The 21,989-nt window shown below is 48.1% G+C and overlaps 1 protein-coding gene across 1 annotated transcript in view; it reads left to right on the forward strand.

Moving 5' to 3' along the window:
• The window catches only part of LOC124021622 (voltage-dependent T-type calcium channel subunit alpha-1H-like), a 150,231-nt gene that overhangs the window by 46,403 nt on the left and 81,839 nt on the right, over positions 1–21,989 (forward strand). Inside the window, exons 5-6 of the mRNA XM_046336759.1 lie at positions 12,981–13,078; positions 20,346–20,505. Of these exons, the coding sequence (XP_046192715.1) occupies positions 12,981–13,078; positions 20,346–20,505 (258 nt within the window). The remainder of the gene's footprint in view (positions 1–12,980; positions 13,079–20,345; positions 20,506–21,989) is intronic.

Consider the following 21,989-nt stretch of genomic DNA (forward strand, 5'->3'; position numbering starts at 1 on the left):
GTCTGAGGGGGGTGTTGATGTTGTCTTTAGGGTCTGAGGGGGTTGATGTTCAGGTCTTTAGGGTCTGAGGGGGTTGATGTTCAGGTCTTTAGGGTCTGAGGGGTTGATGTTCAGGTCTTTAGGGTCTGAGGGGTTGATGGGTCTGAGGGGGTTGATGTTCAGGTCTTTAGGGTCTGAGGGGGTTGATGTTCAGGTCTTTAGGGTCTGAGGGGGTTGATGGGTCTGGGGGTTGATGTTCAGGTCTTTAGGGTCTGAGGGGTTGATGTTCAGGTCTTTAGGGTCTGAGGGGGTTGATGTTCAGGGGTTGATGGGTCTGAGGGGGTTGATGTTCAGGTCTTTAGGGTCTGAGGGGGTTGATGTTCAGGTCTTTAGGGTCTGAGGGGTTGATGTCTTTAGGGTCTGAGGGGTTGATGTCAGGGGGTTGATGGGTCTGAGGGTCTGGGGTTGATGTTCAGGTCTTTAGGGTCTGAGGGGGTTGATGTTCAGGTCTTTAGGGTCTGAGGGGTTGATGTTCAGGTCTTTAGGGTCTGAGGGGGTTGATGTTCATGTCTTTAGGGTCTGAGGGGGTTGGTTGATGGGTCTGAGGGGTTGATGTTCAGGTCTTTAGGGTCTGAGGGGGTTGATGTTCAGGTCTTTAGGGTCTGAGGGGTTGATGTTCAGGTCTTTAGGGTCTGAGGGGGTTGATGTTCAGGTCTTTAGGGTCTGAGGGGGTTGATGGGTCTGAGGGGGTTGATGTTCAGGTCTTTAGGGTCTGAGGGGTTGATGGGTCTGGGGGTTGATGTTCAGTTCTTTAGGGTCTGAGGGGGTTGATGTTCAGGTCTTTAGGGTCTGGGGTTGATGTTCAGGTCTTTAGGGTCTGAGGGGTTGATGTTCAGGTCTTTGAGGGTCTGAGGGGGTTGATGGGGGGGTTGATGTTCAGGTCTTTAGGGTCTGAGGGGTTGATGTTCAGGTCTTTAGGGTCTGAGGGGGTTGATGTTCAGGTCTTTAGGGTCTGAGGGGGTTGATGGGTCTTTAGGGTCTGGGGGTTGATGTTCAGGTCTTTAGGGTCTGAGGGGGTTGATGAGGTCTTTGGGTCTGAGGGGGTTGATGTTCAGTTCTTTAGGGTCTGAGGTCTTTAGGGTCTGAGGGGGTTGATGTTCAGGTCTTTAGGGTCTGAGGGGGTTGATGGGTCTTTGGGTCTGAGGGGTTGATGTTCAGGTCTTTAGGGTCTGAGGGTTGATGGGTCTGAGGGGTTGATGAGGGGGTTGATGTTCAGGTCTTTAGGGTCTGAGGGGTTGATGGGTCTGAGGGGTTGATGTTCAGGTCTTTAGGGTCTGAGGGGGTTGATGTTCAGGTCTTTGTCTGAGGGGTTGATGGGTCTTTAGGTCTGAGGGGGTTTGAGGTCTTTGGGTCTGAGGGGGTTGATGTTCAGGTCTTTGGGTCTGAGGGGGTTGATGTTCAGGTCTTTAGGGTCTGAGGGGGTTGATGTTCAGGTCTTTATGGGTCTGAGGGGGTTGATGTTCAGGTCTTTAGGGTTTGATGGTTGATGGGTCTGAGGGGGTTGATGGGTCTTTAGGGTCTGAGGGGTTGATGTTCAGGTCTTTAGGGTCTGAGGGGGTTGATGTTCAGGTCTTTAGGGTCTGAGGGGTTGATGTTCAGGTCTTTAGGGTCTGAGGGGGTTGATGTTCAGGTCTTTAGGGGTGATGTTCAGGTCTTTAGGGTCTGAGGGGGTTGATGTTCAGGTCTTTAGGGTCTGAGGGGTTGATGTTCAGGTCTTTAGGGTCTGAGGGGGTTGATGGGTCTGAGGGGGTTGATGTTCAGGTCTTTAGGGTCTGCTCTTTGATGGGTCTTTAGGGTCTGAGGGGGTTGATGTTCAGGTCTTTAGGGTCTGAGGGGGTTGATGTTCAGGTCTTTAGGGTCTGAGGGGGTTGATGGGTCTTTAGGGGGGTTGATGTTCAGGTCTTTAGGGTCTGAGGGGGTTGATGTTCAGGTCTTTGGGTCTGAGGGGTTGATGTTCAGGTCTTTAGGGTCTGAGGGGTTGATGTTCAGGTCTTTAGGGTCTGAGGGGGTTGATGGTCTTTAGGGTCTGAGGGGGTTGATGTTCAGGTCTTTAGGGTCTGAGGGGGTTGATGTTCAGGTCTTTAGGGTCTGAGGGGGTTGATGTTCAGGTCTTTAGGGTCTGAGGGGGTTGATGGGTCTGAGGGGGTTGATGTTCAGGTCTTTAGGGTCTGAGGGGGTTGATGTTCAGGTCTTTAGGGTCTGAGGGGGTTGAGGGGGTTGATGTTCAGGTCTTTAGGGTCTGAGGGGTTGATGTTCAGTCTTTAGGGTCTGAGGGGGTTGATGTTCAGGTCTTTAGGGTCTGAGGGGGTTGATGGGTCTGAGGGGGTTGATGTTCAGGTCTTTAGGGTCTGAGGGGGGGTCTGTTGATGGGTCTTTAGGGTCTGAGGGGGTTGATGTTCAGGTCTTTAGGGTCTGAGGGGGTTGATGTTCAGGGTCTGATAGGGTTGATGGGTCTGAGGGGGTTGATGTTCAGGTCTTTGGGTCTGAGGGGGTTGATGGGTCTGGGGGTTGATGTTTCAGGTCTTTAGGGTCTGAGGGGTTGATGTTCAGGTCTTTAGGGTCTGAGGGGGTTGATGTTCAGGTCTTTAGGGTCTGAGGGGTTGATGTTCAGGTCTTTAGGGTCTGAGGGGGTTGATGTTCAGGTCTTTAGGGTCTGAGGGGGTTGATGTTCAGGTCTTTAGGGTCTGAGGGGTTGATGTTCAGGTCTTTGGGTCTGATGTTCAGGTCTTTAGGGTCTGAGGGGTTGATGTTCAGGTCTATAGGTCTGAGGGGGTTGATGTTCAGGTCTTTAGGGTCTGAGGGGGTTGATGTTCAGGTCTTTAGGGTCTGAGGGGGTTGATGGGTCTGAGGGGGTTGATGTTCAGGTCTTTAGGGTCTGAGGGGTTGATGTTCAGGTCTTTAGGGTCTGAGGGGGTTGATGTTCAGGTCTTTAGGGTCTGAGGGGTTGATGGGTTCAGGGGGTTGTCTTTAGGGTCTGATAGGGTTGATGTTCAGGTCTTTAGGGTCTGAGGGGGTTGATGGGTCTGGGGGTTGATGTTCAGGTCTTTAGGGTCTGAGGGGGTTGATGTCAGGTCTTTAGGGTCTGAGGGGGTTGATGGGTCTGAGGGGTTGATGTTCAGGTCTTTAGGGTCTGAGGGGGTTGATGTTCAGGTCTTTAGGGTCTGAGGGGTTGATGGGTCTGAGGGGGTTGATGTTCAGGTCTTTAGGGTCTGAGGGGTTGATGTTCAGGTCTTTAGGGTCTGAGGGGTTGATGTTCATGTCTTTAGGGTCTGAGGGGTTGATGGGTCTGAGGGGTTGATGTTCAGGTCTTTAGGGTCTGAGGGGTTGATGTTCAGGTCTTTAGGGTCTGAGTGTTGATGTTCAGGTCTTTAGGGTCTGATAGGGTTGATGGGTCTGAGGGGTTGATGTTCAGGTCTTTAGGGTCTGAGGGGGTTGATGTTCAGGTCTTTAGGGTCTGAGGGGGTTGATGTTCAGGTCTTTAGGGTCTGAGGGGGTTGATGGGTCTGAGGGGGTTGATGTTCAGGTCTTTAGGGTCTGAGGGGGTTGATGTTCAGGTCTTTAGGGTCTGAGGGGGTTGATGGGTCTGAGGGGTTGATGTTCAGGTCTTTAGGGTCTGATAGGGTTGATGTTCAGGTCTTTAGGGTCTGAGGGGTTGATGGGTCTGAGGGGTTGATGTTCAGGTCTTTAGGGTCTGAGGGGGTTGATGTTCAGGTCTTTAGGGTCTGAGGGGTTGATGGGTCTGAGGGGGTTGATGTTCAGGTCTTTAGGGTCTGATAGGGTTGATGTTCAGGTCTTTAGGGTCTGAGGGGGTTGATGGGTCTGAGGGGTTGATGTTCAGGTCTTTAGGGTCTGAGGGGTTGATGTTCAGGTCTTTAGGGTCTGAGGGGGTTGATGTTCAGGTCTTTAGGGTCTGAGGGGGTTGATGGGTCTGAGGGGTTGATGTTCAGGTCTTTAGGGTCTGAGGGGTTGATGTTCAGGTCTTTAGGGTCTGAGGGGTTGATGTTCAGGTCTTTAGGGTCTGAGGGGGTTTGATGGGTCTGAGGGGGTTGATGTTCAGGTCTTTAGGGTCTGAGGGGGTTGATGGGTCTGAGGGGGTTGATGTTCAGGTCTTTAGGGTCTGAGGGGGTTGATGGGTCTGAGGGGGTTGATGTTCAGGTCTTTAGGGTCTGAGGGGGTTGATGTTCAGGTCTTTGATGGGTCTGAGGGGGTTGATGTTCAGGTCTTTAGGGTCTGAGGGGGTTGATGGGTCTTTAGGGTCTGATGTTGATGTTCAGGTCTTTAGGGTCTGAGGGGGTTGATGGGTCTGAGGGGGTTGATGTTCAGTTCTTTAGGGTCGGAGAGGGTTGATGTTCAGGTCTTTAGTAAAGATGTCTTTCCCCCTTTTAATATATATTTTTATGTGACGTACCATCTAAGCAGAAACAGTTATAACGTTTTCATCCGATCGTCAAACAAAACCTTCCTTAAAGACTCCGTTCATCCCCTCTAAAATAATCCCATCATCCAGCAGGGCACTGACATATCAAACACCAGAAAGTGTAAGGATGCTTAACCTGGACAGGAACCACAACATATATATATATATATATAGTAAACCTCATGTAGATATTTACTATAATACTAATACTAAAATAAGGTTTTTCCAGAGAAGATCCAGAGCACAAGGAGTTAGACCAAAGTTCAATGCAAATGAATTATTTAAAATCCTACAGTGTGATTTTCTGAATTTTTGTTTTAGAGTCTGTCTCACACAGTTGAAGTGTACCTATGATACAAATGACAGACCTCTACATGCTTTGTAAGTAGGAAAACCTGCAAAATCGACAGTGTATCAAATACTTGTTCTCCCCACTGTATATATATAAATAGTAAACCTCATGTAGATATTTTTCTTCTTATAAATCCCAACATTTGGTATCGCTATTTGTTGTTCAACGTGTCTGTAGACTAAACGTGCCCCCGGTATCTATGCTTTTAGAGATGTAGACACAACGTGCCCCCCGGTATCTGTGCTTTTAGAGATGTCGACTAAACGTGCCCCCCGGTATCTGTGCTTTTAGAGATGTAGACACAACGTGCCCCCCGGTATCTGTGCTTTTAGAGATGTAGACACAACGTGCCCCCGGTATCTGTGCTTTTAGAGATGTAGACTAAACGTGCCCCCGGTATCTGTGCTTTTAGAGATGTAGACACAACGTGCCCCCGGTATCTGTGCTTTTAGAGATGTAGACTAAACGTGCCCCCGGTATCTGTGCTTTTAGAGATGTCGACGATGAGCATATGACCTGTCTGATGGCCCGAGGAAGCACCGATTCAAAACCTCCCCCTATTAGACAACGTTACACTGTCGTAATGCCGCTCGGTAGTCACCAAATGTGGAGTTTGGCTGAGCTACTATCGTCACGTACTCCTGTTTACGGCCGGTAGCTACTTCCAAAACAGGTCTAAAATAAATAGAAATAAGAAATAACAACTGAAAAAAATGCCTCTTCAAGATCGAAAATGAATTGAGCTGTTGTTGACTTCCTGTTTGGCTGGTGCAGAAATAGCCATTGTTTCAGTTGTTGACTTCCTGTCCTGTGAGAGGCTGTGTCGTGTCTTTGGGTATGCCGGATTAAGTGATATGTCATGCTATTCTAAAAAATCATTTCTCTGTAATTAATATTACCTGATTGAGCTAATCATGTAATAATGTAATTAACTAGAAAGTCGGAGCACCACAAAATAATATTTATAGAGCTGTTATCTTCCCAATAAACTCTTAATGACCTAGTAATTTTTTTACGTCAATAGCAGTCAATATTAATCGTCACCTTATTTCTTGTCACATCTGAAAATTGTAAATTCTTGGTTATCTGCACGAACCCTGGCTAACAAGTTGAATCAGCAATACAAAATTGGGTTTAATTATTTATGTAATAAATACCTAACTAATCACACAGAATTACATATACACAGAATGAATCATACCTTGATTACAAATTACGTCATAAAGGAAAATGTCCCTAGCGGGCGGAACAGATATGACAGCTTGTTACACAAAGGAAAAGGGGGCTAGGTTTGAGTGAAAGAGTGGGAAGACTGAGGAACAAAGGGAGAACCGATGTCTCTATCGTAAATACAGGGTCTTATGCATTCTAAATTACCGCCCATTTGGAAAAGGAAAATGCAGTAAATATTTACTCTGAGCTGCGCTTCAGTAGGTTGATGGTAGGTGGAAGGCCTTGTTGCCCAACAGAGTCCTTTGTCCTTTGAAGAATGTCTCTGCTGGTAAATTGGATACGTTGTAGTAACATTGTTGTGTGGGAGACGGGATACTCTGTCTATTCTTTCCTAGCCCACGTTTGCAGCTGCTGTTGCTAACTCAACGGCTAGGAGGTATCACTTCTGTTGTAAATAAGAGTTCAAAGTTCATACCATTCGCAACCAAAGCTCCCACTGAGGTTGGCTTCGTTCTGTAGTTAAATATCTGAACCATTCTGACATCGGATCATCATCCTAATGTATCCGGAACAGGAGGTTATATTGTTGTCAAGGCTTTATATAGTGGAGGGAGAAGGGTGTGTTTTCATAGTTTACATTTACATTTACATTTAAGTCATTTAGCAGACGCTCTTATCCAGAGCGACTTTATAACCCATGTCTCTTCACAGAGGCAGAGCCCGTACCTTATGATTCACTGATTGAGCAGAGCCTGTACCTTATGATTCACTGATTGAGCAGAGCCCGTACCTTATGATTCACTGATTGGGCAGAGCCCGTACCTTATGATTCACTGATTCAGCAGAGCCCGTACCTTATGATTCACTGATTGAGCAGAGCCCGTACCTTATGATTCACTGATTGAGCAGAGCCCGTACCTTATGATTCACTGATTGGGCAGAGCCCGTACCTTATGATTCACTGATTCAGCAGAGCCAGTACTTATGATTCACTGATTCACTGATTCACTGATTCAGCAGAGCCCGTACCTTATGATTCACTGATTGGGCAGAGCCCTGACCTTATGATTCACTGATTGGGCAGAGCCCATACCTTATGATTCACTGATTGAGGTTATTATGATTCACCCGTACCTTATGATTCACTGATTGGGCAGAGCCCGTACCTTATGATTCACTGATTGGGCAGAGCCCGTACCTTATGATTCACTGATTCAGCAGAGCCCGTACCTTATGATTCACTGATTGGGCAGAGCCCGTACCTTATGATTCACTGATTGAGCAGAGCCCGTACCTTATGATTCACTGATTGAGCAGAGCCCAGAGCCCAGAGCCCGTACCTTATGATTCACTGATTGAGCAGAGCCCGCACCTTATGATTCACTGATTGGGCAGAGCCCGTACCTTATGATTCACTGATTGGGCAGAGCCCGTACCTTATGATTCACTGATTCAGCAGAGCCCGTACATTATGATTCACTGATTGGGCAGAGCCCGTACCTTATGATTCACTGATTGAGCAGAGCCCGTACCTTATGATTCACTGATTGAGCAGAGCCCGTACCTTATGATTCACTGATTGAGCAGAGCCCGTACCTTATGATTCACTGACTGAGCAGAGCCCGTACCTTATGAAAAACCAAATCTCTCATTTGGAAGCTAAAATTAAATTGAATCTTTTCACCAATAATTTCACATTCAAACATTTAAATTGAACAACAATTCCATGTGAATCTGATAACTACAATGTGCAGACTTTTATGTCATCCTATCATTGATGAGAATGTCTCAGATGACAACCGAACTGACATCATATTCATTAAGTACCAACGCATATGTTCCATTGGTTGGATTACCAGAATATAGTTAATTTCCCCCACCTTCTGATGTTCCCAGAATCTCCTATGTTAATCAAGGGATTTTTTTCCAAATGTCACATCAGTAGGGCAGAGAGAGGATAAAAGGAGGGGAGAGGTATTTATGACTGTCATAAACCTACCCCCCAGGCCAATGTCATGACAGTAGTGAGGTCAGGTGCTGTCTGTTATCCTGGCAGGTGAGTGATTGGCTGGAGCAGAAATAGACATGGTTTCAGTTGTTGACTTCCTGTGAGAGGCAGTGAGGTCAGGTGCTGTCTGTTATCCTGGCAGGTGAGTGATTGGCTGGTGTAGAAATAGATATTGTTTCAGATGTTGACTTCCTGTGAGAGGCAGTGAGGTCAGGTGCTGTCTGTCATCCTGGCAGGTGAGTGATTGGCTGGTGTAGAAATAGATATTGTTTCAGATGTTTATTCAGTGCCCTGTTTTTTAAGGAAGTTCGTACAGGCCGTAACGAGAGTCAATGAAGATAGTTCCATCGCTAAAGCACAGATACTGGTGGCAGGCTACATGTCAATATCCTACTTGATTCTAAAGCACAGATACTGGCGACAGCCTACTTGATTCTAAAGCACAGATACTGGTGGCAGTCTACTTGATTCTAAAGCACAGATACTGGTGGCAGCCTACTTGATTCTAAAGCACAGATACTGGTGGCAGGCTACATGTCAACATTCTACTTGATTCTAAAGCACAGATACTGGCTACATGTTGTCAGCCTACTTGATTCTAAAGCACAGATACTGGTGGCAGGCTACATGTCAACATCCTACTTGATTCTAAAGCACAGATACTGGTGGCAGGCTACATGTCGTTAGCCTACTTGATTCTAAAGCACAGATACAGGTGGCAGGCTACATGTCAACATCCTACTTGATTCTAAAGCACAGATACTGGCGACAGGCTACATGTCAACATCCTACTTGATTCTAAAGCACAGATACTGGTGGCAGGCTACATGTCAACATTCTACTTGATTCTAAAGCACAGATACTGGTGGCAGGCTACATGTCGTTAGCCTACTTGATTCTAAAGCACAGATACAGGTGGCAGGCTACATGTCAACATCCTACTTGATTCTAAAGCACAGATACTGGTGGCAGGCTACATGTCATTAGACTACTTGATTCTAAAGCACAGATACAGGTGACAGGCTACATGTCAACATCCTACTTGATTCTAAAGCACAGATACTGGTGGCAGGCTACATGTAATTAGACTACTTGATTCTAAAGCACAGATACAGGTGGCAGGCTACATGTCAACATCCTACTTAATTCTAAAGCACAGATACTGGTGGCAGGCTACATGTCAACATCCTACTTGATTCTAAAGCACAGATACTGGTGACAGGCTACATGTCAACATCCTACTTGATTCTAAAGCACAGATACTGGTGGCAGCCTACTTGATTCTAAAGCACAGATACTGGTGGCAGGCTACATGTCAACATCCTACTTGATTCTAAAACACAGATACTGGTGGCAGGCTACATGTCAACATCCTACTTGATTCTAAAGCACAGATACTGGTGGCAGGCTACATGTCGTCAGCCTACTTGATGGTCTAGAATACTAAATGAAACCCTATTCACTGGAATGATCGTCGTCATAAATCAGTAGAATAAAGACGTGGTCAGACTATTACTACTACTGGTTAGAGCGTTGGTAGTCAGTAGAATGAAGGCGTGGTCAACCAGCAGGTAGCCTACTGGTTAGAGCGTTGGTAGTCAGTAGAATGAAGGCGTGGTCAACCAGCAGGTAGCCTACTGGTTAGAGCGTTGGTAGTCAGTAGAATGAAGGCGTGGTCAACCAGCAGGTAGCCTACTGGTTAGAGCGTCAGTGTCAGTAGAATCAGGCGTATTATAACCAGCACAGCCTACTGTCAGACTTCAGTCAAGAATGAAGGCGTGGTCTACAGCAGGTAGCCTACAGTCAGTGTCCAAACTTCAGTTACTATTATAATAGACTACATGAGACCTACAGTCAGTGTCCAGACTTCAGTTAATATTATAATAGACTACATGAGACCTACAGTCAGTGTCCAGACTACAGTTAATATTATAATAGACTACATGAGACCTACAGTCAGTGTCCAGACTTCAGTTACTATTATAATAGACTACATGTGGCAGACCTACAGTAGTGTCCAGACTACAGTTAATACTATAATAGACTACATGAGACCTACAGTCAGTGTCCAGACTTCAGTTAATATTATAATAGACTACATGAGACCTACAGTCAGTGTCCAGACTTCAGTTAATATTATAATAGACTACATGAGACCTACAGTCAGTGTCCAGACTTCAGTTAATACTATAATAGACTACATGAGACCTACAGTCAGTATCCAGACTACAGTTACTATTATAATAGACTACAGTCAGTGTCCATACTACAGTTAATATTATAATAGACTACATGAGACCTACAGTCAGTGTCCAGACTTCAGTTAATATTATAATAGACTACATGAGACCTACAGTCAGTGTCCAGACTTCAGTTACTATTATAATAGACTACATGAGACCTACAGTCAGTGTCCAGACTACAGTTAATATTATAATAGACTACATGAGACCTACAGTCAGTGTCCAGACTTCAGTTACTATTATAATAGACTACAGTCAGTGTCCAGACTTCAGTTACTATTATAATAGACTACATGAGACCTACAGTCAGTGTCCAGACTTCAGTTAATATTATAATAGACTACATGAGACCTACAGTCAGTGTCCAGACTTCAGTTACTATTATAATAGACTACATGAGACCTACAGTCAGTGTCCAGACTTCAGTTACTATTATAATAGACTACATGAGACCTACAGTCAGTGTCCAGACTTCAGTTAATATTATAATAGACTACATGAGACCTACAGTCAGTGTCCAGACTTCAGTTACTATTATAATAGACTACATGAGACCTACAGTCAGTGTCCAGACTACAGTTACTATTATAATAGACCTACAGTCAGTGTCCAGACTTCAGTTACTATTATAATAGACTACAGTCAGTGTCCAGACTACAGTTAATATTATAATAGACTACATGAGACCTACAGTCAGTGTCCAGACTTCAGTTACTATTATAATAGACTACATGAGACCTACAGTCAGTGTCCAGACTTCAGTTACTATTATAATAGACTACAGTCAGTGTCCAGATACTGGTTCAGTTAATATTATAATAGACTACATGAGACCTACAGTCAGTGTCCAGACTTCAGTTACTATTATAATAGACTACATGAGACCTACAGTCAGTGTCCAGACTTCAGTTACTATTATAATAGACTCCATGAGACCTACAGTCAGTGTCCAGACTTCAGTTACTATTATAATAGACTACATGAGACCTACAGTCAGTGTCCAGACTTCAGTTAATATTATAATAGACTACAGTCAGTGTCCAGACTTCAGTTAATATTATAATAGACTACATGAGACCTACAGTCAGTGTCCAGACTTCAGTTAATATTATAATAGACTACATGAGACCTACAGTCAGTGTCCAGACTTCAGTTACTATTATAATAGACTACATGAGACCTACAGTCAGTGTCCAGACTTCAGTTAATATTATAATAGACTACATGAGACCTACAGTCAGTGTCCAGACTACAGTTAATATTATAATAGACTACATGAGACCTACAGTCAGTGTCCAGACTTCAGTTACTATTATAATAGACTACATGAGACCTACAGTCAGTGTCCAGACTTCAGTTAATATTATAATAGACTACATGAGACCTACAGTCAGTGTCCAGACTTCAGTTAATATTATAATAGATACATGAGACCTACAGTCAGTGTCCAGACTTCAGTTACTATTATAATAGACTACATGAGACCTACAGTCAGTGTCCAGACTTCAGTTACTATTATAATAGACTACAGTCAGTGTCCAGACTTCAGTTAATATTATAATAGACTACATGAGACCTACAGTCAGTGTCCAGACTTCAGTTAATATTATAATAGACTACATGAGACCTACAGTCAGTGTCCAGACTTCAGTTACTATTATAATAGACTACATGAGACCTACAGTCAGTGTCCAGACTTCAGTTACTATTATAATAGACTACAGTCAGTGTCCAGACTTCAGTTACTATTATAATAGACTACATGAGACCTACAGTCAGTGTCCAGACTTCAGTTAATATTATAATAGACTACATGAGACCTACAGTCAGTGTCCAGACTACAGTTACTATTATAATAGACTACATGAGACCTACAGTCAGTGTCCAGACTTCAGTTACTATTATAATAGACTACATGAGACCTACAGTCAGTGTCCAGACTTCAGTTAATATTATAATAGACTACATGAGACCTACAGTCAGTGTCCAGACTTCAGTTAATATTATAATAGACTACATGAGACCTACAGTCAGTGTCCAGACTTCAGTTACTATTATAATAGACTACATGAGACCTACAGTCAGTGTCCAGACTTCAGTTACTATTATAATAGACTACAGTCAGTGTCCAGACTTCAGTTAATATTATAATAGACTACATGAGACCTACAGTCAGTGTCCAGACTTCAGTTACTATTATAATAGACTACATGAGACCTACAGTCAGTGTCCAGACTTCAGTTAATATTATAATAGACTACATGAGACCTACAGTCAGTGTCCAGACTTCAGTTAATATTATAATAGACTACATGAGACCTACAGTCAGTGTCCAGACTTCAGTTACTATTATAATAGACTACATGAGACCTACAGTCAGTGTCCAGACTTCAGTTAATATTATAATAGACTACATGAGACCTACAGTCAGTGTCCAGACTTCAGTTACTATTATAATAGACTACATGAGACCTACAGTCAGTGTCCAGACTTCAGTTAATATTATAATAGACTCCATGTGTCCTACATGGACGTCAAACTGTTTCTCTGCCTGAACTTCAAAGGTGTAAACCAAAAGGTTATCTTTGTGATGGTCTAATCTTTTACCGGTTCACGGTACCACCACTATTTCTGGTTCCCAGACCAGCTAACTCTGACCCCTGTGTGACCTCTGTGTGAACCTAGGTCGGGCGGTACAAGGTGAATATCTATTTTAATGTGTGCGACCTCTCTCTCTCTGTCCTGTAGGATGATGGAGTATTCTCTGGACGGACACAACGCCAGTCTGTCAGCTATCAGGACTGTACGCGTTCTGCGGCCACTCCGGGCAATCAACAGAGTCCCTAGTGAGTACACACACTACCCTGTCCTTGTTTTTACAGCCTATAAATCCTGTGGTTCTCGACCCCCTTGAGCAACGGCGGTTATCCCAACGTTCCCCTGGGGCGTCGTGTCGATTACGGTAACCCATCGTTCCCCTGGGGCATCGTTTCGATTACGGTAACCCACCGTTCCCCTGGGGCATCGTGGATGTCGATTACGGTAACCCACTGTTCCCCTGGGGCATCATGGATGTCGATTACGGTAACCCACTGTTCCCCTGGGGCGTTGTGGATGTCGATTACGGTAACCCACCGTTCCCCCGGCGCGCCACGGATGTCGATTACGGTAACCCACTGTTCCCCCGGGGCATTGTGGATGTCGATTACGGTAACCCACTGTTCCCCTGGGGGCGTTGTGTCGATTACGGTAACCCACTGTTCCCCCGGGGCGCCACGGATGTCGATTACGGTAACCCATCGTTCCCCTGGGGCATCGTGGATGTCGATTACGGTAACCCACTGTTCCCCCGGGGCATCGTGGATGTCGATTACGGTATCCCACTGTTCCCCCGGGGCGCCGTGGATGTCGATTACGGTAACCCACTGTTCCCCCGGGGCATCGTGGATGTCGATTACGGTAACCCACTGTTCCCCTGGGGCGTCCTGTCGATTACGGTAACCCACTGTTCCCCCGGGGCGCCACGGATGTCGATTACGGTAACCCATCGTTCCCCTGGGGCGTCGTGTCGATTACGGTAACCCACTGTTCCCCTGGGGCAGCGTGTCGATTACGGTAACCCACTGTTCCCCCGGGGCATTGTGGATGTCGATTACGGTAACCCACTGTTCCCCTGGGGCGTTGTGTCGATTACGGTAACCCACTGTTCCCCCGGGGCGCCACGGATGTCGATTACGGTAACCCATCGTTCCCCTGGGGCATCGTGGATGTCGATTACGGTAACCCACTGTTCCCCCGGGGCATCGTGGATGTCGATTACGGTATCCCACCGTTCCCCCGGGGCGCCGTGGATGTCGATTACGGTAACCCACTGTTCCCCCGGGGCATCATGGATGTCGATTACGGTAACCCACTGTTCCCCTGGGGCGTTGTGGATGTCGATTACGGTAACCCACCGTTCCCCCGGGGCGCCACGGATGTCGATTACGGTAACCCACTGTTCCCCCGGGGCATCGTGGATGTCGATTACGGTAACCCACTGTTCCCCTGGGGCGTCCTGTCGATTACGGTAACCCACTGTTCCCCCGGGGCGCCACGGATGTCGATTACGGTAACCCATCGTTCCCCTGGGGCGTCGTGTCGATTACGGTAACCCACTGTTCCCCTGGGGCAGCGTGTCGATTACGGTAACCCACTGTTCCCCTGGGGCATTGTGTCGATTACGGTAACCCACTGTTCCCCCGGGGCATCGTGGATGTCGATTACGGTAACCCACTGTTCCCCTGCCCCTCGTACCTGACACACACAACCTACACAATGACACACACAACCTACACAATGACACACACAACCTACACAATGACACACACAACCTACACAATGACACACACAACCTACACACACACACACACACACACGCACGCACGCACGCACGCACGCACGCACGCACACACACACACACACACACACACACACACACACACACACACACACACAGGTTGAGTGATCACCCCTCTTTCTGGGATAAGGGGTGAGTGTGTTAGAGTGTCTGAGTTAGCGTGTGTGTGTGTTAGTGTGTATGGGCCTCTCAATCCAAACACTGTCATAAATCATTATACAGTTGGTATCCTCTCTCTGTCTAGCTCTCAATCTGTTTCAGTAACTGCTCCTCTCCTCTTCTCTCCTCTCCTTTCCACTCCTCTTCTCCATCTCCACTCCTCTCTCTCCTCTCCTCTTCTCTCCTCTCCTTTCCACTCCTCTCCTCTCCACTCCTCTCCTCTTCTTCCCCTCTCCTCCCCTCTCCATTGCTCTCCACTCCTCTCCAATCCTCTCCTCTCCTCTCCTCTGCTCTCCTCTCCACTCCTCTCGCTCTCCTCTCCTCTCCTCTCCACTTCTCCATCTCCTCTCCAATCCTCTCCTCTCCTCTTCTCCATCTCCTCTCCAATCCTCTCCTCTCCTCTTCTCCATCTCCTCTCCAATCCTCTCCTCCATCTCCTCTCCTCTCCTCTTCTCCATCTCCTCTCCAATCCTCTCCTCTCCTCTCCTCTCTCCCTCTCCTCTCCACTCCTCTCCTCTCCTCTCCTCTCCACTCCTCTCCCCTCCTCTCCTCTCCTCTCCTCTCCTCTCCTCTCCTTTCCACTCCTCTCCTCTCCTCCCCTCTCCATTCCTCTCCAATCCTCTCCTCTCCTCTTCTCCATCTCCTCTCCAATCTCTCTCTCCTCTCCTCCTCTCCTCTCCTCTCCTCTCCACCCTCCCCTGCTCTCCTCTGCTCTCCTCTCCACTCCTCTCCTCTCCTCTCCACTCCACTCCTCTCCAATCCTCTCCTCTCCTCTCCCCTCCTCTCCTCTCCTCTGCACTCCTCTCCTCCTCTCCTCTCCTCTCCTCTCTCCTCTCCTCTCCTCTCCTCTCTCCTCTCCTCTCCTCTCCTCTCCTCTCCTCTCCTCCTTCTCCTCCTCTCCTCTCCTCTCCTCCCCTCTCCATTCCTCTCCAATCCTCTCCTCTCCTCTTCTCCATCTCCTCTCCTCCTCTCCTCTCCTCTTCTCTCTTCTCCTTCTCCTCTCCTCTCCAATCGTCTCCTCTCCTCTCCTCTCCTCTTCTCTTCTCCTCTCCTCTCCTCTCCTCTCCTCTCCTCTCTCTCTCCTCCCTCTCCATTCCTCTCCAATCCTCTCCTCTCCTCTTCTCCATCTCCTCTCCAATCCTCTCCTCTCCTCTTCTCTTCTCTTCTCCTCTCCTCTCCAATCTCTCCTCTCCTCTCCTCTCCTCTCCAATCTCCTCCCTCTCTCCTCTGCTCTCCTCTCCCTCTCCATCTCCTCTCCTCCCCTCTCCATTCCTCTCCAATCCTCTCCTCTCCTCTTCTCCATCTCCTCTCCAATCCTCTCCTCTCCTCTCCTCTCCTCTCCTCTCCTCTTCTCCATCTCCTCTCCTCTCCTCTCCTCTCCTCTCCTCATTCAACAGTGTTTGTCTAAGCAGCACTAAGCTGGATGACATTGTCTAGTTTAGAGACGGATGTTCTAGATTCTGGTGTTTGTGTGTGGATTTCAACTCAGTTTCAGACAGAACCGTAAACAACAGAGACAGACTCTGAATGAGAACGAAGAGACACTTCTGTTTCCACACACACACACACACACACACACCGGGCGCCAGTCTCAGGAACAGCTTGTTCTGACCTCTCTGTCCATTTGAAGGAACTCTTCTGTCTGACCTTTCAACTCTCTCCACTTTAAAAGGCTCTAGGTGTTGACAGACAGACAGACTCTCTCTCCATGCTGGGTAACATTGTTGATACTCCTAGACTCTCTCCATGCTGGGTAACGTCCCTGCTACTCCTAGACTCTCTCTCTCCATGCTGGGCAACGTCCCTGCTACTTCTAGACTCTCTCCATGCTGGGTAACGTCCCTGCTAGTCCTAGACTCTCTCTCTCCATGCTGGGTAACGTCCCTGCTACTCCTAGACTCTCTCTCTCCATGCTGGGTAACGTCCCTGCTACTCCTAGACTCTCTCTCTCCATGCTGGGTAACGTCCCTGCTACTCCTAGACTCTCTCCATGCTGGGTAACGTCCCTGCTACTCCTAGACTCTCTCTCTCCATGCAGGGTAACGTCCCTGCTACTCCTAGACTCTCTCTCTCCATGCTGGGTAACGTCCCTGCTACTCCTAGACTCTCTCCATGCTGGGTAACGTCCCTGCTACTCCTAGACTCTCTCCATGCTGGGTAACGTCCCTGCTACTCCTAGACTCTCTCTCTCCATGCTGGGTAACGTCCCTGCTACTCCTAGACTCTCTCTCTCCATGCTGGGTAATGCCCCTGCTACTCCTAGACTCTCTCTCTCCATGCTGGGTAACGTCCCTGCTACTCCTAGACTCTCTCTCTCCATGGTGGGTAACGTCCTTCTCCTAGACTCTCTCTCTCTCCATGCTGGGTAACGTCCCTGCTACTCCTAGACTCTCTCTCTCTCCATGCTGGGTAACGTCCCTGCTCCTAGACTCTCTCTCTCCATGCTGGGTAATGTCCTGCTACTCCTAGACACTCTCTCTCCATGCTGGGTAAAGTCCCTGCTCCTATACTCTCTCTCTCCATGCTGGGTAATGTCCCTACTCCTAGACTCTCCCCATGCTGGGTAACGTCCTCCTACTCCTAGACACTCTCGCTCCATGCTGGGTTACGTCCTGCTACTCCTAGACTCTCTCTCCATGCTGAGTAACGTCCCTGCTCCTAGACTCTCTCTCTCCATGCTGGGTAACGTCCCTACTCCTAGACTCTCCCCATGCTGGGTAACGTCCTCCTACTCCTAGACACTCTCTCTCCATGCTGGGTAACGTCCTGCTCCTCCTAGACTCTCTCTCTCCATGCTGGGTAACGTCCCTGCTCCTAGACTCTCTCTCTCCATGCTGGGTAACATCCCTGCTACTCCTAGACTCTCTCTCTCTCCATGCTGGGTAACGTCCTGCTCCTAGACTCTCTCTCTCCATGCTGGGTAACGGCCCTGCTACTCCTAGACTCTCTCTCTCCATGCTGGGTAACGTCCCTACTCCTAGACTCTCTCTCTCCATGCTGGGTAACGTCCTCCTACTCCTAGACACTCTCTCTCCATGCTGGGTAACATCCCTGCTACTCCTAGACTCTCTCTCTCTCCATGCTGGGTAACGTCCTGCTCCTAGACTCTCTCTCTCCATGCTGGGTAACGTCCCTGCTACTCCTAGACTCTCTCTCTCCATGCTGGGTAACGTCCCTACTCCTAGACTCTCTCTCTCCATGCTGGGTAACGTCCCTACTCCTAGACTATCTCTCTCCATGCAGGGTAACGTCCCTGCTCCTAGACTCTTTCTCTCCATGCTGGGTAACGTCCCTGCTACTCCTAGACTCTCTCCCTCCATGCTGGGTAACGTCCCTGCTCCTAGACTCTCTCTCTCCATGCTGGGTAACGTCCCTTTTCCTAGACTCTCTCTCCATGCTGGGTAACGTCCCTGCTCCTAGACTCTCTCTCTCCATGCTGGGTAACGTCCCTGCTACTCCTAGACTCTCTCCATGCTGGGTAACGTCCCTGCTACTCCTAGACACCTCTCTCTCTCCATGCTGGGTAACGTCCCTGCTCCTAGACTCTCTCTCTCCATGCTGGGTAACGTCCCTTTTCCTAGACTCTCTCCCTCTCCATGCTGGGTAACGTCCCTGCTACTCCTAGACTCTCTCTCTCTCCATGCTGGGTAACGTCCCTGCTACTCCTAGACTCTCTCCATGCTGGGTAACGTCCCTGCTACTCCTAGACACCTCTCTCTCTCCATGCTGGGTAACGTCCCTGCTTCTAGACTCTCTCTCTCCATGATGGGTAACGTCCTTCTCCTAGACTCTCTCCCTCTCCATGCTGGGTAACGTCCCTGCTACTCCTAGACTCTCTCTCTCTCCATGCTGGGTAACGTCCCTGCTCCTAGACTCTCTCTCTCCATGCTGGGTAATGTCCTGCTACTCCTAGACATTCTCTCTCCATGCTGGGTAACGTCCCTGCTCCTATACTCTCTCTCTCCATGCTGGGTAACGTCCCTACTCCTAGACTCTCCCCATGCTGGGTAACGTCCTCCTACTCCTAGACACTCTCTCTCCATGCTGGGTAACGTCCTGCTACTCCTAGACTCTCTCTCCATGCTGGGTAACGTCCCTGCTCCTAGACTCTCTCTCTCCATGCTGGGTAACGTCCTCCTATTCCTAGACACTCTCTCTCCATGCTGGGTAACATCCCTGCTACTCCTAGACTCTCTCTCTCCATGCTGGGTAACATCCCTGCTACTCCTAGACTCTCTCTCTCTCCATGCTGGGTAACGTCCTGCTCCTAGACTCTCTCTCTCCATGCTGGGTAACGTCCCTGCTACTCCTAGACTCTCTCTCTCCATGCTGGGTAACGTCCCTACTCCTAGACTCTCTCTCTCCATGCTGGGTAACGTCCTGCTCCTCGACTCTTTCTCTCCATGCAGGGTAACGTCCTTGCTCCTAGACTCTCTCTCTCCATGCTGGGTAACGTCCCTACTCCTAGACTCTCTCTCTCCATGCAGGGTAACGTCCCTGCTCCTAGAATCTTTCTCTCCATACTGGGTAACGTCCCTGCTACTCCTAGACTCTCTCTCTCCATGCTGGGTAACGTCCCTGCTCCTAGACTCTCTCTCTCCATGCTGGGTAACGTCCCTTTTCCTAGACTCTCTCTCTCTCCATGCTGGGTAACGTCCCTTTTCCTAGACTCTCTCCCTCTCCATGCTGGGTAATGTCCCTGCTACTCCTAGACTCTCTCTCTCTCCATGCTGGGTAACGTCCCTGCTACTCCTAGACTCTCTCCATGCTGGGTAACGTCCCTGCTACTCCTAGACACCTCTCTCTCTCCATGCTGGGTAACGTCCCTGCTCCTAGACTCTCTCTCTCCATGATGGGTAACGTCCTTCTCCTAGACTCTCTCCCTCTCCATGCTGGGTAACGTCCCTGCTACTCCTAGACTCTCTCTCTCCATGCTGGGTAACGTCCCTGCTCCTAGACTCTCTCTCTCCATGCTGGGTAATGTCCTGCTACTCCTAGACATTCTCTCTCCATGCTGGGTAACGTCCCTGCTCCTATACTCTCTCTCTCCATGCTGGGTAACGTCCCTACTCCTAGACTCTCCCCATGCTGGGTAACGTCCCTGCTACTCCTAGACTCTCTCTCTCTCCATGCTGGGTAACGTCCCTGCTCCTAGACTCTCTCTCTCTCCATGCTGGGTAACGTCCTGCTCCTAGACTCTCTCTCTCTCCATGCTGGGTAACGTCCTGCTCCTAGACTCTCTCTCCATGCTGGGTAATGTCCCTGCTACTCCTAGACTCTCTCTCCATGCTGGGTAACGTCCTGCTACTCCTAGACTCTCTCTCTCCATGCTGGGTAACGTCCCTGCGCCTAGACTCTCTCTCTGCATGTTGAGTAACGTCCCTGCTCCTAGACTCTCTCTCTCTCCATGCTGGGTAACGTCCCTGCTACTCCTAGACTCTCTCTCTCTCTCTCTCTCTGTCTCTCTCTCTCTCTCTCTCTCTCTCTCTCTCTCTCCTCTCTCTCTCTCTCCCATAATGCATCTCTCAGTGATGTGTGTGTGTTTCTGTGTGTAGGTATGCGTATCCTGGTGACTCTGCTCCTAGACACTCTCCCCATGCTGGGGAACGTCCTGCTCCTCTGTTTCTTCGTCTTCTTCATCTTCGGCATCGTCGGCGTGCAGCTGTGGGCGGGGCTACTGAGAAACAGGTGCTTCATGGGAGAAGACTTCAGAACGTGAGTCTCGCTCTCTCTCTCCCTCTCTCTCTCTCTCTCTCTCTCTCTCTCTCTCTCTCTCTCTCTCTCTCTCTCTCTCTCTCTCTCTCTCTCTCTCTCTCTCTCTCTCTCTCTCTCTCTCTCTCTCTCTCTCTCTCTCTCTCTCTCTCTCTCTCTCTCTCTCTGTCTCTCTCTCTCTCTCTCTCTCTCTCTCTCTCTCTCTCTCTCTCTCTCTCTCTCTCTCTCTGTCTCTCTCTCTGTCTCTCTCTCTCTCTCTCTCTCTCTCTCTCTCTCTCTCTCTCTCTCTCTCTCTCTCTCTCTCTCTCTCTCTCTCTGTCTCTCTCTCTGTCTCAGTCTGTGTTGTCCAGGGGGTAGTGTGTATAATGTGATGTGAGGTGACAGTTAGCTGTTGCCCGTAGCAATGGCCTTCCTGACAGTGACAACGTGTAAACTGCACATCTCACCCACGTACTGACACAACACAACAGCGCTGCACACACACACACACACACACACACACACACACACACACACACACACACACACGCACACGCACACGCACACGCACACGCACACGCACACACACACACACACACAGACGAGTGTTAAAGGATTAAATCAGTGGCTTAAGAGAGAGCAGTAGATAGATGCCAGGCCTACACACACACACACACACACACACACACACACACACACACACACACACACACACACACACACACACACACACACACACACACACACACACACACACACACACACACACACACACACAGAGATGTAAGTTTACAACACAGAGCGGAACTTCCAGATTCTCTCGGTCAGGAAGCTTTCCAGAACATAACCTACCGTTTGATTTAATGGAACAAAGTGTCCCGTGTGTGTGTGTGTGTGTGTGTGTGTGTGTGTGTGTGTGTGTGTGTGTGTGTGTGTGTGTGTGTGTGTGTGTGTGTGTGTGTGTGTGTGTGTGTGTGTGTGTGTGTGTGTGTGTGTGTGTGTGTGTGTGTGTGTGTGTGTGTGTGTAGTCCTGGCGTTCGCTGGCTAATATCACTCTTAATCCACTGACCGACTCAACACACTCTCTCTTTGTCTTCCTATGTAGTCTCTATAACCTCTGTCTTCCTATGTAGTCTCCATAACCTCTTTCTTCCTATGTAGGCTCTATAACCTCTGTCTCCCTATATAGGCTCTATAACCCCTGTCTTCCTATATAGGCTATTTAACCTCTGTATGTCTATGTAGTCTCTATAATATCAGGCTTCCTATGTAGGCTCTATAACCTCTGTATGTCTATGTAGTCTCTATAACCTCTGTCTTCCTATATAGGCTATTTAACCTCTGTATGTCTATGTAGTCTCTATATTCTCTGTCTTCCTATGTAGGCTCTATAATCTCTGTCTTCCTATGTAGGCTCTATATTCTCTGTCTTCCTATGTAGGCTCTATAATCTCTGTCTTCCTATGTAGGCTCTATAACCTCTGCGTGTCTATGTAGTCTCTATAATC

The sequence above is a fragment of the Oncorhynchus gorbuscha genome, unplaced genomic scaffold, assembly GCF_021184085.1.
Source record: "Oncorhynchus gorbuscha isolate QuinsamMale2020 ecotype Even-year unplaced genomic scaffold, OgorEven_v1.0 Un_scaffold_1148, whole genome shotgun sequence".
Classification (NCBI taxonomy): domain Eukaryota; kingdom Metazoa; phylum Chordata; class Actinopteri; order Salmoniformes; family Salmonidae; genus Oncorhynchus; species Oncorhynchus gorbuscha.